This window comes from Phaseolus vulgaris, chromosome 2 (genome assembly GCF_000499845.2).
Source record: "Phaseolus vulgaris cultivar G19833 chromosome 2, P. vulgaris v2.0, whole genome shotgun sequence".
NCBI lineage: Eukaryota > Viridiplantae > Streptophyta > Magnoliopsida > Fabales > Fabaceae > Phaseolus > Phaseolus vulgaris.
The window spans coordinates 26,369,656-26,388,251 of NC_023758.2; the positions used below are offsets into that span (position 1 = coordinate 26,369,656).

The 18,596-nt window shown below is 30.6% G+C and overlaps 1 protein-coding gene across 1 annotated transcript; it reads right to left on the minus strand.

The window, feature by feature from the left end:
• Positions 1 to 13,748: 13,748 nt before the first annotated feature.
• Positions 13,749 to 14,416, minus strand: LOC137809669 (uncharacterized). Its single transcript, XM_068610769.1, has one exon. It carries the CDS (start codon positions 14,277 to 14,279, stop codon positions 13,977 to 13,979), a length of 303 nt encoding a protein of 100 aa, XP_068466870.1. The 5' UTR covers positions 14,280 to 14,416; the 3' UTR covers positions 13,749 to 13,976.
• Between the last annotated feature and the right edge of the window lie 4,180 nt (positions 14,417 to 18,596).

An 18,596-nucleotide genomic window follows, 5' to 3' on the forward strand; every position in this document is an offset into this window, starting at 1 on the left:
CAATAATAATTTAACATAAAGTAAATTGAAATATAGGTAAATATACTTATATCATAAAAAGTTAAATTATATTTATATTGAGCTCCTGATCTTCAGCTACAAATTCTAATAAATTTGTCATGTATATGTATAGTGGCAGTTCAGTGTTTATTTCAAAAAATGTATCATCCCTGGGAACTTCAAAAGGTTCTCGACCAATCTGTGTAGCACCTACAGCTAAGAAAGCTATATGATCGTCAACCGGAACCTCATGCTTCTTTCTCGGACTTGGTTTCCGACGAGGTTTCTACAAAATAAAGAACATTTGTATTAAATTAGATGTAATATATAAATATAAATTAATATAATATAATGAAATGAAACTATTACCGGAGGTTCTGCAATAATTCAAATAAGGTGTTTGGGTCAGGCAACGAATGTCTGAAATGCATCGACTACAGTGGTTACCTCATCTGAAAGTAGTGGAACACGAGCATCAGGTACTCGTACTATTTCAACTGTTAACTTCGCCACATCAGGGGAGAGAGGAACGTTATGTAAGGTGGTTGATGAGAATCAAATAAAGGAGACTTTTATTAATGAAGGAAGAGGACATTCGCCTTCACATTTGAAGTTCTTCCTTCTAGTCTTCTCAAAATTAAAAGAAGACATAAAATGAAGATGAGGCCCAAAGCCCAAAGCCCAAGCCCAAGCCCAAGAAGGCCAAAGCCCAAAAAGCCCAAGTCCATCCCATGAGGGGCAAGGCCAAGCATTAAATAAAAGAGCATCATTTGATTTACTCTTGTAGGAGGTGTGGATATTAAATAAGTAGGTGTAAATGTTTTAGAGAGAGTCACATTGTCCATGTGACTTAGTGGGAGGGTGTAGGCGTAATAGGGAGGTGCCAATCTAAGAAAGGAAGTCACACCTTCCTCATGCTCTAAGTTGGCGCCACTTTTATGTCATTTAGGGGGTAATTTGAGTTTAATTAGCTTTTCATTTCAGCACCTCTTAGGCTATAAATAAAGGTGCTTGCCTTTGTAAAAATCAAATTGGAAATTGGTAATAGAGAAACTCTACTCAATTTGAGAGAGAATTGTGAGAACTTGTCTTCTCCTTCACTTTGTCTTATCTTGAGTGCATTTGGTTCTCTCAAGTGGCGGCACTAGCTCACTCATCTTGGAGCCTTCACCATCCAAGTGGCGTGATCATCAAACCAAGTCCTCCATCTCCATAAGTTCTTCTTTCTTTCATCTCCTAGCTCATTTGAATCTAAAACATGTCTTAGTTTACTTTTCTAGCAATTTCATTCGGTAATCTAGCTTGTTTCTGAATTTGCTTCGGTTCATTTGCTTCTTGGTTGTTTCTAGTTGTTTCTTCTTCATTTCTTGCATTTTGTTTGGTCCAATTTCAGTATTGTAGCTTTCTATTCGGTCCTTTTGCTTTTATACACAATTTAATCGGTTCAATTGGCAATAGATGGATCTTCCATATGAGTTTGTTGTTTGGTGCAAGTTTTGGTGAGTTCTTGAAACATAGAACATTGATCCAATTCTATTAAAAGTGCCTAAGCTATCTCCAACTCAAGTTGATTCCATAGAATGTCAAAGAATCATCTCTATCTTGCTATTGATTTCATATCAGTGGTGGTCTCTTCACAGACTTTTCAAATGGCCACCACCCGAGGAAGCATGTCACCCGCTACCAGTAGCTCACATTGCCTTGTTTGGCCAATGATATCCTCCCCTGATGTTGTAGGAGCTACATAACTCCCCTTTATGCTCTTGGGAGCGGGACTAACAAGGGGTTGAATCGGCTCAGCACAAACTTGTTGCGATAGAAACTCTTATCGCAACTCTAGCCGCATCCGATCAGTCTCCTTTTTCATCTCCTCCATTAATTCTTCACATATCTTAGTCATTATTTCTGCTTTGGTCTCTTGGGGGGAGGAGGATGAGTGTCGTTGTAAAACTCCAAAATATAGTTTAATTCCAACCCCTTGTCCAGCTGCACGAACACGACCACAGTGCTCAGGTCGTCCAATTGCTTAAACCAGGATATCGTGACGACCTTCAAGAACAAAATTACCTTGGGATTCCAAGGAATCCTGCTAGAGACAAAAATCATATCAGTTTTTAATATAATTAATGCTTTAAAATAAATGAAAAAATGCTAAAAATAACTACAATTTTTTTTATGATAACCCCTAATTGCTCAGAACTTGGTGCACTCGACTTTTTAATTCAGTCTCTCTTCCATTTTACATGGCGAAAAAGTGGTGATGGAGGAGAAGTGACCCCTGTTACCACATTCTCAGACACAGTCCTTGTCTAGATTGCTTCTTTTCCATCATCAGTGATTGGTCAAGCTTTCGATACCCCGAACGAGACAATACGTGCGGGGTAACATTCTTTAAAGCTATCTCTTGAGATTTCTTCCGACGATCTTGTCATAATTGAAATAAACAAATTGAATTAAATAATATTAACTTATTAATGTTATATAAATAAAAATAGTTAAGTAACTTCACTTACCATCCAAAATTCATTTTCACGGCTTTGTTTAAAAAGACGTCATGTCTCTTCATCAATATTTTGTACTTTAAACAGGGACTTTTGCATTTAAGATCACCAAAATATATTTTGTCGTCAGTCGTGACTTAAAGTGACGAAATTTAAGTCCGATATTGGATAGTATCTTTGATCGAAGCGATTCCACATTAGGAATTTCAAAATTTGCCTGCAAAATAACATCACCAAATTAAAATTAATCAATGAATATTAAAAAACATTATATGATAACAATAATAATGTAAAGCTTACCCCACTACAAAAAAAAAATCACTTTTAGCAACCACCAAATTTGGTTGCTAACCGTATCTGCGACCGAAACAGTCACCAAATAAAAATGGAAGCGAAAACCCTAGTCGCAAAGCCTTTAGCGATCGAATTATAAAGTGATCGCTAATTTGCAACCGATATTTCGGTGGCGAAATCGGTCGCAGAATATTTGGTCACTAAAGTTTAGAAACCAAATTAGCAATCAAAATTTCAGTGGCTAAATCGGTCGTAGAAAATTTGGTCACCAAAATTCAGAAACCAAATTAACAATCAAACTTTTATAAAAAAATTGGTGGCTAAATCGGTGGCTGAAACAGAGGTGATAGTGACCACATTCGGTCGCTAATGGATTAAAATAATTAATTAAAAAAACTTTTGGTGGCTAATTCGGTGACTAAATATTTTTCTTAATTACAGTACCGATTCTATTTCGGCCGCTAAATTTTTATTTGTAAATATAGCCACCAAATCGATTTCGGTGACCATTTTTATATATATTGTTCATACCTATTTAAAATGGTATTTTAACCATTTTATAAAGAAATTCAAACCTGCTTATAGATACTCAAAATTCAATCAAGCTAAATATGAATGAACTTTAAATACATAGTTTAAGAAGGAGTTGTACTCAAATTAAAAGTAAATCGTATTACACAACGAAAAGTATTAAAAACTAGTTTAAAAAGTCAAATCTATTATATAATTCAGCATCCAACTAATCTTCTTCTGAACTATCATCTCTAATGTTGTCTCCTTTATGATGTCCACTGGTAATAGGATTTGAAGAACCTGATATGGGATTATTTATTTGAATGTGTTGCATGATTTGTTGCATCTGCTCATTTTGTTTGCGCATCAGCTCATCTTGTTTGCGCAAGCGTTCACTTTGCTCTTCATGAGTTTTCATCAATAGCTCCATCTTTTCTTCAAGAGTCCGCTCCTTGACATGTTTTGTCATAAGTTCATCATTTAACTTTTGAATAATCTCACGCATTTCTTCTATTTGATGGACAACTAGAGCTTGGCTTGTAGTCGAGTGAGCACTTGTTGAACTATTAAACCTTTTGCTCAATACACCAAGACCATAGACATTCCCTTTCTTATTTCCACCTCCAACAACATAAATGTATATTTCATTGTCATCAATAGAGGCAACATGAGAGTTTTGCGAAGATTCGTTTTCAAGCATTTGTTGTTGTTGGGCTTCTTCTCGACGTTTCTTATATTTCTCCTGAAAATGAAATCAAATTGATTATTACAAAGAAAACATATAGTAAAAATTAAATTATAACTTAAATTTTAAACATACTGCAAGGTCGCAAGTCTTGTCATTGACCCATTGTCCAGTCTTCAATTTCTTCGTTCTCTCTACAACCTCCGAAGCAGTTGGTTGTCGTTCAAGCTCCTTAGTCTACATAATTTTAATAAAAAGATATAATAGATTATATTTAAATAAAATATAGAAAGAGAAAAAAATATAATAATATTACCATTTTCTCAAAGTGAGCCGCAGTAGATATGGAACCACCATAGTAGGCTGAGGCTCCCTTCTCAACAGCCCGATTCGCCTTGGCAATAACACTCTTGTTTTGGAAATTTGTAGAACTCCAATGCTGGTCCAAGGTTGCTCGAACAAGTGGTGGAATCCAGGTCCCCTTATCTTGACCATGTCTAACTTTACTCATAGCATTTTTAAAGATACGGGAGGCTTTTGTATCAAAAATGGATCTAATGAGTTGGTCTTGTTCCAGATCCCACCTATACTCTTTATGCATGAAAAATAAATTAGAAAACAAACATTGTAGAAAATAGAATAACATTTTAAATGTAATCATAACTCAAATTACCTTAAACTCTCCAAACCATCTATCTCTGAGCTCAAGACAAACCTTCTTCCATGTGGGACTGGGTTCATCATATTTTTGCTTGATGATTTGTGAGATTACATTGGAAGGTCCATTTGCTGGTGAAAATATGTATTCAAAACATATTGTCAAAATGATATATGAAAATCAAAACATATTGATGAATTACAATTAGATTAAAATATACTTACTCTCCTCTTTCTGCATGAAGCCAGGGTCTTTGATCAACTACATTGTCGGACTCATTGTCAGGTGTAAGAGAGTCTTGTATTGGTGAAGGTTGATTCATAGTTGGCTCTGTAGAAAAGGAAATAGGATTTGATTCTCCTACATGATGTTCAGTATCTTGTTCGTGAAGTGTAGGAAGTGGGGGTCCTTCATAGATAAGATGTGTAGACTCCATAGTTGTTGGAAGAACAAATGAAGGGCAAATGTTGGAGTTGGGTAAAGATATATCATCAACACGAACACCTTGACCACCACGATTAGGTGGTCTACGACCACCACCTCTACGACCACCACCACCACCAAGTAAAAAATATTACATATATAAGATGTAATTAATACAATAATCAAAGTGGACCAATCAATTTTGAATAATCAAATAAAGTAATCATGATCAAAAGACTCAAACTTGATTGTGTTTTCTACAACCAAATATGCCAGTTATCTTCCCTGTTATTCACTACAATTATGGGAAACCACAATAAAATTAATGTTAAACATAATTTTGACAAGGTATACAATCAATTTTAATGCATGAATTACCGAAGAGGTATCTGTTTCACTGAAATCACTCTCAATGTTATCCTCACTTGAAATGTATTCCTCCTCGTATTGTTCATCTATGTTTGTTTCATTTAGTAATTGTAGATCTACTTCTTCTCCCCCCCCCCCCCAATCAACATCAGCAAGAGAATCGTGAATGAATTCTGGATCAACATGTAGCATTACTTCAAGTTAATATGAATCACCAACAAGTTGACCAATTAAACCCAACAAGTTAATATGAATCATATATGGATAATGTCCAATCAGAAACACGCAAAAAACATATTAACTAATTGATTCTCGTCGTACACGGTACATTGCTTCATACACATTCATAATATAATAGTTCATAAGAAATTGCATTGGAACATTAACTTGAGTAAAATATACTAGAAAATACTTGCATACCTCCATTTGCGCCTCTTTTCACGCCTTTGCTCGCACCTCCGCTCGCCTCTATTTGCGCCTTCGTTCGCACATCTGTTTGTCTCCGTTTGCGGCGACGCCCTCCATGCGCAGCTTCCTCCTCCTTCTCTTGCACCTTCGTTCGCACCACAACCACCAGCTGCAGTTTCTTCCTCCTTCTCCAATGGTTCTTTGTTTTATGAAAATTTACCCACTTCAATACCCTAAAAGTTAACACCAACTCTTTGAAGCTTGAAAAAGAACACAGTGAGAGAACTTTCTTAAAATAATAATAATAATATTCAAGAATTTATGACCACAAATTTTTCAATAGATTAAATAAAATTGATTTTAAATCAACATCCCAATGTTTTATTTAATTACATTATTTATTTTTTCAATACATAAAATAAAATTGATTTTGAATCAACATCTCAATGTTTTATCTAATTATATTATTTATTATTAGAAATGAATAAAACTATGTAGCCATACACATTCAAAAATAAATATTAAATAAGTATTTAAATACCCATGATAATAAATATGAATATTTTAATCACTTAATTATTTTTCATACTAATACAAATTTGACATATACTTATTATCTCTATTAATAATTTTTATTTAAACAGCCTTTTTTATAGAAACAAGTAATAAAAGTGCTATTAATAAAAAATATTAATAATTAAAAAATTATTTACAATTTAATTCTGAAAATTTATTTATTTTTATAAAATTAAAGTTGTTTTTAAAAGATAGTTTTATTTAAATTTAATTATGTGGCGTAATTTATTTTTTTATAAAGAATTAATTTTATTAATAATAATTTTTTATTATGTAATTTTATTTATAATTTTTATTTGAGCTGATATTTTAAAAATAATATTTAATTAATTTTATTTAAATTTAAGAAATTACAAACTCATGACCACTCATGAATGTATAGAATGTGATCCTTGTATAGTTTTTATAATAAAAATAAAAGTAGTAGTAAAATAAACAATTATATTTAGCCACCAAAACAAATTCGGTGGCTGATTTGGTGAAAAAAATAAACACTTATATTTAGCGACCACAAACAAACCGGTGGCTAAAAAATAAACAAATTTGGTGGCTGATTCGGTGGCAAAACTAAACAATTATATTTAGCAACCAAAGAAAAATTGGTGGCTAAACAACAAAACATATTCGGTGACTAATTTGGTGGCAGAAAATAAGCAATAATAATTAGCGACCGAATTAAAATCGGTGGCTAATTCGGTCGCAGATGTATTTTCCCAAATTTATTCAAAACAGTCACCACTTTAGCGATCGGTGATTTTTTCACTCATGTTCGGTCGCTGATGCGGTCGCAAAACTAACTAAAATCATTAATAATTCAGTTGGTCGTTATTTTGGTCGCAGATTTGACACTATAGGTATTCGGTGGCTAATTCGGTTGCAAATTGCGACCACTTATTTTCGGTCACTGAATTCGGTGACTAAAGTGTTATTTTCTTGTAGTGCCCAAACATCCTCCCAGTGCATGTTTCGATTGACCTCTGACACGTCATCCCATGAATTAATCAAAATGGAGAGCCTCTCACGAGAAACAACTCCAAGATATCTATTAAACTCATCTGCATTAGGACCAAAAGTCACTCCAGTGTTGACGTCAATGTCAACACGTGTCGTCTCACCAGCAGCACGTTTCAATGCGAGATGCTTCAATCTAGTAGGTCCTTTTCCGGCCTCGTCCGGATTGGGATCTAATTGGAGTTTGATTGTCATCCATATATGTGTTAAAAAAATTAGGTAACAAACATTAGTTAATCTGCATCGAATTAAAATCATATAAAACAAATACATAAAATTCTAAATGCGTATTATAAAAAATATTTCTAAATTTACTACCATAGTGGGTTGAATATTCATATGTAAATTCCTTCACTGTGGTCTTTACGGGTTGCATGTACATCATCAAGTACATCGTCATCTTTATTAATTATCATTGGTGTGAATGAACGGGGGTCACCATTTTCAATATCATCTATGGCCTCCCCTTGTTTTTTCCCGTGTAAAACGACATACCAATGTTCTGATGTAAGATCTTTCACATAGAAAATCTGAAATGCTTGTTGAACCATTATAAATTGCTCATCTCGATACCCTATCTTTCAAAAGTTCATTAGTGTGAATCCTAATTCATCAATTTTAACCCCACTTTTATTGTCAACCCATTTACACTTGAAAACTGGAACGAAAAACTTAGTGTAGTCAACCTCCCATATCTCTTCTCTAAACCCATAGTATGTCATTGATCCAAGTACTGGATTTGTATCTTTCGAAGTCGAAAACTACATTGACACGGCTTCAAGAGTAACACCAGAATTTTGAATGATACTTTTTTCATTCATAGACTTCGTGTAAAATATACAATTATTCACTTCGTACACTTTACAAGAAATGACATCAAACTTCAATCCAGCAGCCAATCAGGTCAAGGTCTCCGATGTCGTTGAATCCTTTTTTTTTATCAGCATCGTTGAATCCTTTAACACCTCGTCTTTAAACCAAGGCATGAAAGTTTCCATCAATACCCATTTCTCTGCTTGTCTTGGGTTATTTGCCCTCACAATGGTTTTATGAGCTTTTATGTAAGGTATAACTTCATCTTCAATATATACAAATGTGCTTGCAAGACTTCTGATCGAGGTTTGCTTACAATATTCACACAACGTAAACATTTACGTGTAGAACGCTTGTGGTGCCATGAATTAGCTAGAAGACCTATTGGATTTGCTTTTGACATGTATTATGAACAAAATTCAATACTTTCTTCAGCTTTGTACCTTTCAATCATTGAAGCTTCTGGACGATAATGATTTTTCACATAACCTTTCAAAATTTTCATATACCGCTCAACAGAATACATCCATCTTAAGTACACTGGTCCACACAATCTAACCTCTCTTACCAAATGCACAACTAGATGAACCATGATGTCAAAAAAAGATAGAGGAAAAAACATCTCCAATTCACACAAGATAAAAACAATTTCATCTTGAAGTTCATCTAGTTTTGATGGATCAATGACTTTACAACATATGGAAGAGAAAAATGAGCACAAACGGGTTATGGTATGTCTAATATTTTTTGGTAAGATCCAACGAATAGCTACTGGCAGCAATTGTTGCATCAAGATGTGGAAATCATGAGACTTCAACCCAATTAACTTCAAATCTTGCATTGACACTAGGCTTTTCACATTTGAGGAATGTCCTTGTGGCACTTCCTTTAGACATTAACAAAAACTATTTTTTTCTTCTTTTGACATGGTGTAACAGGCTGGGGGCAAATATGTACACTTACCCATTTCTATGGGTGCCAACTCGCCTCGTATGTTCATCTCAGTCAAATCTAAACGAGCATTTAGACCATCCTTCGTCTTCCCGTTAATGTTAAGAAGTGTACCAATTAAGCTATCACACACATTCTTCTCAACATGCATTACATTTATATAATGTTTGACTTCTAACCTCCATCAGTACGAAAGATCAAAGAAGATTGATTTTTTCTTCCAAATGTTTGTCACAGATGACTTTTTTTTTTACTTACCGAAGGTGTGGTCTATGTTATTTACCTTTTTGTAAACCTCAACACCAGTTAATGGAGTTGGTGGACCACTAGTCTCTTGGTGTCCATTAAAGGCTTTTTTCAACCTCCGGTAAGGATGATGGCTTATAAGAAACCTCTGATGCCGAAGATATACTATATTCCTTCCATGTTTCAATTATTGAGAAGCATTGTCTTCTTCGCATATTGGACATGCTTTATGACCCTTAACACTATAACCTAATAAGTTACCATATGCTGGAAAGTCATTGATGGTGCAAAATAACATGGAATGAAGCTTGAAAGTTTCATTAGAAAATCCGTCAAATACTTCAACACCATGGTCCCACGTTAACTTCAAATCTTCAATTAGGGGACTTAGATAAACATATATGTCATTCCCTGACTGTTTCGGACCGGATATCATCATAGACAACATCATGTATTTTCGCTTCATGCACAATCCAGGAGGTAAGTTGTAAATAACTAGTAAAACAGGCCATGAACTGTGATTTGTACTCATATTACCAAATGGATTCATTATGTGTGTAGCTAAATCAAGTCAGATATTTCTTGATTCTTTACCAAACTCTGGAAACTCATCATCAAATTTCTTCCACTGAATAGAATCAGTTGGATGTCGGTACATGGCATCACATTTCCTCTCATCTGCATGCCATCTAAGATTCTTAGCATCGTTTGGGTTTGCAAACAAACGCTTCATCCTTGGAATGATGGGAAGATACCACATAACCTTCATTGGGGATCCATGTTTTTCTATATCTTCAATAGTATCATCATCTTTTTGTTTCAACTTATAACGTGATAACCCACACCTCGGACAACTTTTCCATAATTCAAAATCTTTCTAGTATAATATACAATCATTAGTACATGCATGTATTTTTTTATACTCCATACCCATTAGACAAAGAATCTTTTTGGCCACATAATTACGATTAGGTAGAGTATTTTCCTCTGAAAGCATATTCTTCAACAATTGAAGCAATTTCGTGAAGCTTTTATCAGTCCATCCATTTATTGCCTTCAAATTCATCAATCTTAACACCGCTGACAACTGTGTGAAGTTAGTTGCTCCAGGATATAATGGAGTCTCTGCATCACTTGACATACTTCCATATCCATGTGCTTCTGCAAAAGGCTGAGCTCCTACATCACGAACCATGTCCTTCAATCGATCATCATCTACATCATTATGTATTGTATCATCCATGGTGGACCCCACATATTCTTCAGTTACGGAAACACATGGTAAATTTAACAATTCATCATGTCATGTCCAAGTTTATAAGATCGAAGAAACTCATCACATAGCAGGTGCTCCCTCATTATCTTAACATCCAGTATCCTTCCATTTAAACAGTTAACGCACGGACACCTAGTCTTTGCTCCATCATGACCATTATTAATCGTGTTACGTTGTGCAGATTGTATAAATTCTTCTACTTCTCTTTCGTACTCATCACTTATGTGAAGAGAATTAATCCAATTTCAATCCATTATATTCTGAAATAGTCATTCAGGTGTTTTCTAATCAATGTTCTATCTCACGCGTTTGTCGATGGTCGAACACTCCCGGACTCAATACTAGCATGTATCAATTATCGAGGGTGGAACACCCTCGGACTCAATACAAACACGATAATTTTATTCGAAACTAACAACTAACATAATATAAATACAAATTATAATAAACACGAAATAATATAAATTTTAAAAAATACAAATTATAATACATAAAAAAACAAATTCATAACATTAAAAAAAATTCAAAAAATAGAAAACATCACCAACCTTGAGTGTGAAGGCAACATTGGCCAAGAGTGGCACGACGGTGGCAGCAGACGCGGCGGTGGAAGCAGAAGCAGCGACGGAGCACACCAAAAACCAAAGAAGAACCCACGAAGGCAATGCAATAGTACTTCAAGTGCAACAAACCAAACAAAGTAAGATAAAGGAAACAAAAATTATATACATTGGTGAAGAATAAAGAGAGCTCGAAGAAACTTACAGAGGCACGAAAGCAAAATCAATGAAGCTGCAAGAAGAGATGAACAGTAAGCGCAAATGCGAGCAGGAGTGTGCAAACGCGAAATGCAAAGAGGAGAAAGAAAATAAGAAAGAGTAAGTTGCGCGCTTCATAAATTAGGGTAAAAATGATTTAAGAATGCGGTTATTACAAATAATCGCATTTGTAAATTAACTTAATTTCAAAAATGTCACCGCGTTTTTAAAGACTACGTCTGTTTGTAAAGTCGCACTTAATAAACAGTAGTCATTTCTACATTTTTCTAGTGTATGGAGATACCCATTTCACATAAAAAAAACACGTCCTTTTCAAATTCTTTTATAATTAAATATTCGATTATATATATATATATATATATATATTCTATTTATTTGATTTCGATAAATATCAAATATAATTTTTTAATTCAAATTTAAAAGTTTAAATCTTAATAATATTTAAAAAAATGGATTTTTCATTTTGTTAAAATAAATAGAATAATAGATTTAATTTTTAAAAATTTTCTATTTGACATGTTTTTGTTTTCCACTCCAAGAAAATCATTAAATAGAAAGATAAAAAATAATTAGTTACAACATTAACTAAATTATATATTATTTTATAGACTAAAAAATTATTAGTATCTAAAGTGATTTCTATTATTAATAAAAATTTATAAAATGATTTCTAAATTAGTATCTAAATTAGCTATCAAATTTTAGTTATTTATTATTTTGTATTCTAAATTAGTCTCTAGTAACTAAAATATTAGTAGCGGATAGTTAGATATTAATTAAAAAAAATATTTTATAAATTTTTATTAAATATAAACTATTTTAAATATTAATATTTTTTTAATTTATAAAATAGTTTTTAATTTAATATTTTTTGTTAGTTACATGAATGAGAATATTTGTCTTCATTAATATACAAATATATTGGTCTTACAAAGTAAGGTATAATTAAGGAAATTTATACACTTAAAAAAACTTAAATCAACTTTTTAATCTTATTGTTTTATGATGGTGTAACTCTATCTCTACAAAAGTTTCAACGTTTTAAAAATATTGGAATTTTATTTCTTTAGTGTTTTAAAAAAAAATATTTATGTTGCATCTAATCTAATGTATGACATGAGATTTAGTGACAAATGATATGTTAGAATGATAAATAGTTATGATGTCACTCGCAATGTATTAACATACGTGGCAATAAGAACTAAAATTACATCATCGTGATTTTAAAGATTAAATTTGCACAGCTGCCACTTTAAAGATCAAAATCAAAATTACACACTTAATTTTGTGTCAGTTTTTCTTATCCATTTTCTATAATCAAAATACATTTCAAAAATAAAATAAAGCTCACAAATAGATAAAGAAAAAAAAAGGGTAAACAAAAAAACACATGAAGGGGAAGGAGTGAAGCACAACTTATTATATAAATCAAAATATTAAAAGATAAAATTTATTATGGGAAGTTAGTACTAGTTTATCTTTTGTTTTTCACTTTTTTTTGTATTTATTTGTAATCATTATCCAAACAAAATTAGACGTAGATTCGTCACGGAAAATGTGTTGAATTTTTTCCATGACGTGTAATATGGTCAATTTGTGTGCATGCTATACACAGGGAGAAGTTTACATATTCATAATAACCTATGGTTCTTTGTTTTGCATTTTTTTTAAGTTTTTCTAAAAAAATTGAGTCTTAATAAAATATAATATCTCTCCTTTCTGTTTTTTTTTCCTTATTTTTATTTAAATTGTAAAAGTTTCATTTCAATAATTATAAAGAAATTAATAAAAGTAAACAAAAAGCTAAATTAAAAATAAACAAAATTCAGTGTATACTTTTGATATTAAAATACAATAAATATATACTTTTTAAGCATTAATATCATGAATATATGTACAATCATAAGACTAATTAGAAGAAATATAAATTTAAACAAAATTGCAAATTTAAAATAGAGATGTTAAGATATTTCTTAGTCTCACCAATAATTGTTTATAAAAATGTAACTTTTTATTCTTTATACTTGATATGTTAACAACTCTAACTATATTATAATTAAAGAATGATATTTTTTATTAAAATGAACTAATTTTAAAATTATATTGACTAAATTAATTTAGTAAATTAATGACTTATATAAAGTTAGCAAATAATAATTTTCAACTAAATACATTTACGCAATTAGACATTTCTCTTGAAAAAGTCCAATAGAACTCCTTTGTGGACAAGTTCCACACACGAATCTTCTTCAATAGTTCCTTTTACGTACCAATCTGATCCATAACTTCAAGCTAAAGAAACCAGAATCCATATTCAATTGAAAAAAAAAAAACATTGACAAATCTCAACTATGTATGACAGAAAAATTGATCTAAAAGGAAGCCTAAGAAACCATAATAGTATGAAACATACAATAATGTCTGAAGATGAATCCAGCCAAAAGCAATGAAGAAAGAAAGTCACAAGTATTTTTTACATAAGATTTGATTGTTTTTGGGGGTGAGTGAGAACTGATTTGAGTGCAGAAACATCAATTCTTGCTGATTCCTGCTTCACCCATTGGACAACCCTTTCTGCTTCCTTGCTAACCTTTTCTTCCTCTTCCAATGCTTTCTTCAGCCTCTTTTCTTGTTCCTTCACTGAAAACGTGCTCCTGTCAGATAGCATCTCATCATCCTTTCCCCTCTCAACGTCTTCTGAACTCAACTCTCCACTGCTTCTGCCATTCCTTGCAACACTCTTCTTGCTGGAGGAGAAGCAAAACCAACACTCCATGATCAAACTTTGGGATAACAAAACCAACCCTTCTATTTGTTCAATAATTAATTAAAGTTGAGTAACTGAATTTGATGATTGAAGAATGTGATAATGTGGAGTTGTTGAGATGAGGTGTTATTTGAAGAAATGGAAAGAGAGATGATGTGAATGTGTTGGTTAATTCATATTTGGCAGTGGGTGAGCTGGTGGGACCCACTTGTATGTATGAGGTGGTGATGTGTGTTTATTATATGCCATGTGGGGAGACTCATTTCATCTTTCTTTTTTCTTTCTAAAGCTAATAGGAGATGGAGACCTAAACAAATTGCATTCCTCTTGAGCCAACAAGAGTTAGTACACTTTTTATTTTAACTAGATCAAAATTCACTATTAATTGAATTGATTCACTTTTAACATTTTAACTACTTCTTATGGGATTATATTTTTTAAGATAAGATGATGATTGATAATAATTCAAACCCTTCATATTGTTTGTAGTTCAATTTAAGGGTTTTCTGAAATCATATTGAAGTTCACTTTACATTATTATATTATTCATTCTTTCATGTAACTTTTAAAATTTAACTTAATTTTACAATAGTTTCAATGAATACATTTTATCGACCCTAATAATAACATCACTAATAAAGAATTTTAATTAAAATATTAAAATTAATATATGAATTTTCAAAGAAATTTTAGTATAACATAATAAAAAATTTGAATTTAATTTAATATGTAAGATCTTAAGTATAAGGAGTTAGAAGATAGTTTTAGAGTAAAAGTGATATAATTAGAATGATACCTTGATATTTATTTTATTATTAAAGTGAAAATTTCATATAAATAAAAAAATTAATTATTCATATCTCATTTTAAAATAATTATCATCTTTTTAAGAATCTTTCTTTTCTGACTTCCTTCTCTCTTCAATTTGACTCTATCCTTAATCAGATTTAACGAAAAGAGACATTTTTCGAGTTCTGACAGTGAATAGAGTAAAACTTCCTGATCATATTTTTTATTAGAGATATTTAATTTTGCTTCTTTTTTTTAGTCATTTTTTAGTTTTCCTATTTACCTAGGTAACCTTGTTTTGCATGTGGTGTTTGTAACTCCAAGATTAGTCTTTGTTAGTTCAGGATTCTAGTGATGTTTGTATATCCTAGATAAATACTTTATGATGCATATTAGATTATCTTTGTGTCTTTTGGGAGTCGAAACTCCTTTTTGGTACTTAGTTGTCTAATTAGGTAAGGAAAGTTAAACTTGAGTCTCTATAATACTTAGGCTATAATATCTTACTGTGAAAGTGACTTGATCACTTTGTTGGAATTTCTTGTAGGTTTTGAACCTTTGAGTGAAATATATGTATTTTGAACTTATAGGTGATATGAAATGGTGGATGTTTGATGTCAATGGAGTATTTTTAGTATTTTTTTCTAAGTTTGTTGAAAATGAATTAGATAAATTGAAAAATTGTAGTATTATTGATATGTGTATGAGTACCTGAGTATTATTGATATTAGTATTGATATTATTATGATCTTTGACTATTTGATGTGAAAGTTGGAAGGTTTAAATTGTTTGATTGTGTGTATGAGTACCTGAGTTGTGGTAAAACACTTTAGATAGGATCAAGTGACTCAAGTTGAAAATGATAGTTTGGAAACAAGTAAGAAAATTATATGAAAAACCTTCTCGAGTCACTTGGACCAGTTTCAGAATTCTACAGTACGCAGACTCGCTGGACAAAATTCATAAATTTAAGCATTGGTCATTGGACGAGTCACTATCGCTAAGTGATTTAGTCCTAGTAGTTTGGATGTTGCATGAGTAATGTTCTCGCTCAGCGAAATTTGGGGAATTAAAACCTCAAGAGCATTCACTTTCATTGCGTGAAATTGGTTTTGGTCACTAGACAAGTCTAACATTCACTGGGCAAATTTGGTCACAGGGCTTGGTTGTTGGGTGAGCCTGAGCTGAGACTCACTGGGCGAGAACATGTGTTTTGCACATGTGAATTGTGATTGTGAGATGTTTTAGTTTGTTTTAAAAATTAAATTTCTATATAAGTGTATGGTATATTAAGGTGTTAAATGAAATATGAATTATGTAGAAGTTTGATTGAGATATAGTATTTCCAAGAAAAAAAAATATCGTGTTGAGATTATTTAGAACATGCATTGAATTATATATTCATCTACAATGAGATACTCTGACTCTACTAGTATATTAGAATCGCATAGATGAAAATGACTAAGACTACAATTTGAAAGATAGTTGGTATGGTAGGTAGGTCATATGCATTTATCATGTCATATGAGAGGACTTGCTTACTATGTTCATGTAGTTGTGTGGAAAAATAACACAGTAAATATGGTATGACAGATGCAGGTCTCTAAGCCAAATTCAACGTATTTGTATTCCAGAAGTAAAGTCAAGTGTTTATATATGTATATCAATGGATTTCTAACATGAGTAATATTAAATATGAGTTATTTGTAAAACACTTGATTATTGAGTACACTATAGGTGATGAAGTATGAAAGTTTGAGATGTTTGTAACTTATTTGAATGGTAATTTATTTTAATGTTATATTTTTGTTAAATCTTTAACTTATCCTATCTCTTTTTATGTTCGTTTAAAATTTATGATGATAGTGTGTTATATATGATATTGCATGAAAAAAAACTCCAAAGTGAACAAATACAATTTCATTTGTTTTCTTTTGATATTTTATTTTGACATGTGTATATTGAAAAATCTTTATAGAAAGGAATATTTTTTTGTAAAGTTATTTGATGATGATATAAATAATATATATATATATATATATATGAAATCCCTATATAATTTTTATTAGAATTCGTCAAAGAAAGAAAAGTGTAAGAGAGTTTTCTTAATAATATGAAAGAATGACACCTACTTTAATTAAAATAAAACCTACTTAAATAAAAGAAATATGAATATTTATTTTATTTAAAAAATAAAGAATTAATTTAGTAATTAAAATTATATCTTATTATCATATTTTAGTATAATAAAATAAACAATATAAAAAGAAAGTGTGACAATGTAATGATCAATAATTTTAAAATCTTAAATTAAGTTTCAAGTGATTAGTTTAATATTTTATTTATTAATTTTTAGTTTTGATGTTTGGAATGAATGTGAATTTTTTAGTTACAAAAATTTAATAATTAATATATATTTAAAAAATAATTAATTAATTAATTAAAAAATATATATTTTTAAGAGAAAGAACAAAGCTGAGAAGTAGATAACTTCACTGTAATAATATTAATTAAAAAGAATTTAAGGGTTTGGAGAATAATTACAATAAAATTACATTTTCGTTATTACAAAAGGGGTTGGAAAAGATAAATGGAAATGCGTAATTATGTGAGATAAAAAAAATACTTAAATGTTGAGAGAGAAAATTAAAGAATTATGTTTAGAAAATAATAAAAATCATGAAAAATAGTAGATTTTGATGAAGAAGAAAATTAGTGAAAATGATAGTTCAAATCCTAAAAATAAAGGTTACGAAAATATTTTCTCTAATTTATCATTTTTAACAGATAGTATTATTAAAATTAGAGAAAAAAAATTAAAAATTTAAGGGAAAAAGGTATTTTTAATCATGTTTTATATTTTAATATTAAATAGGAAAATAAGATAAATATTAAGTTAACCGAAAAGAAATCTTTTTTGTCAATATTATTTCGAATTTTGTTTAAAAAATTTCTAGTATCTAAAAAAAATCCAATTTAAAATATTATAAGAAAAGATTTAGAATACACAGTGAATAATAAACTGATAAAGAAAATGCACTTTTTTTTAATTTTTGGTCATCAAGATTGATATTTAATTAATAGTAATATTTTTAAATTTTTTTAAATAATTTTTTAAATTTTATGATATAGATATTTGTAAATGGAGTAAAGTGTGATATACTATGCTTTATTTATTTTTTAATAAGGATGCATTTGATTTTAAGAATAATTAATTTTATCCTGTGTTTGATTATGATGTATTCTAGTTAAAATAAATTGGTATACCGTTTAAAAAATGTATTTTGAATTATTTTATTTATATTTCCGCTAATATTTTTATATTTTGATATAACAAAAATATATGAAATTTATATATTAAATCAGTTTATACGAAAAATTTTGAAATAAAAATTGAGTTACGAAAGAAACTTTTAAATACAATAAGCAGCTAGATGTTAAAGGTGATATATATATATATATATATATACATATATATATACATATATATATATATGTATATATACATATATATATATGTATATATATATGTATATA

Bases quoted from the DNA above. Each gene is read 5' to 3' on its own strand.
- LOC137809669 (XM_068610769.1), bottom strand. From the start codon at position 14,279: ATGGAGTGTTGGTTTTGCTTCTCCTCCAGCAAGAAGAGTGTTGCAAGG.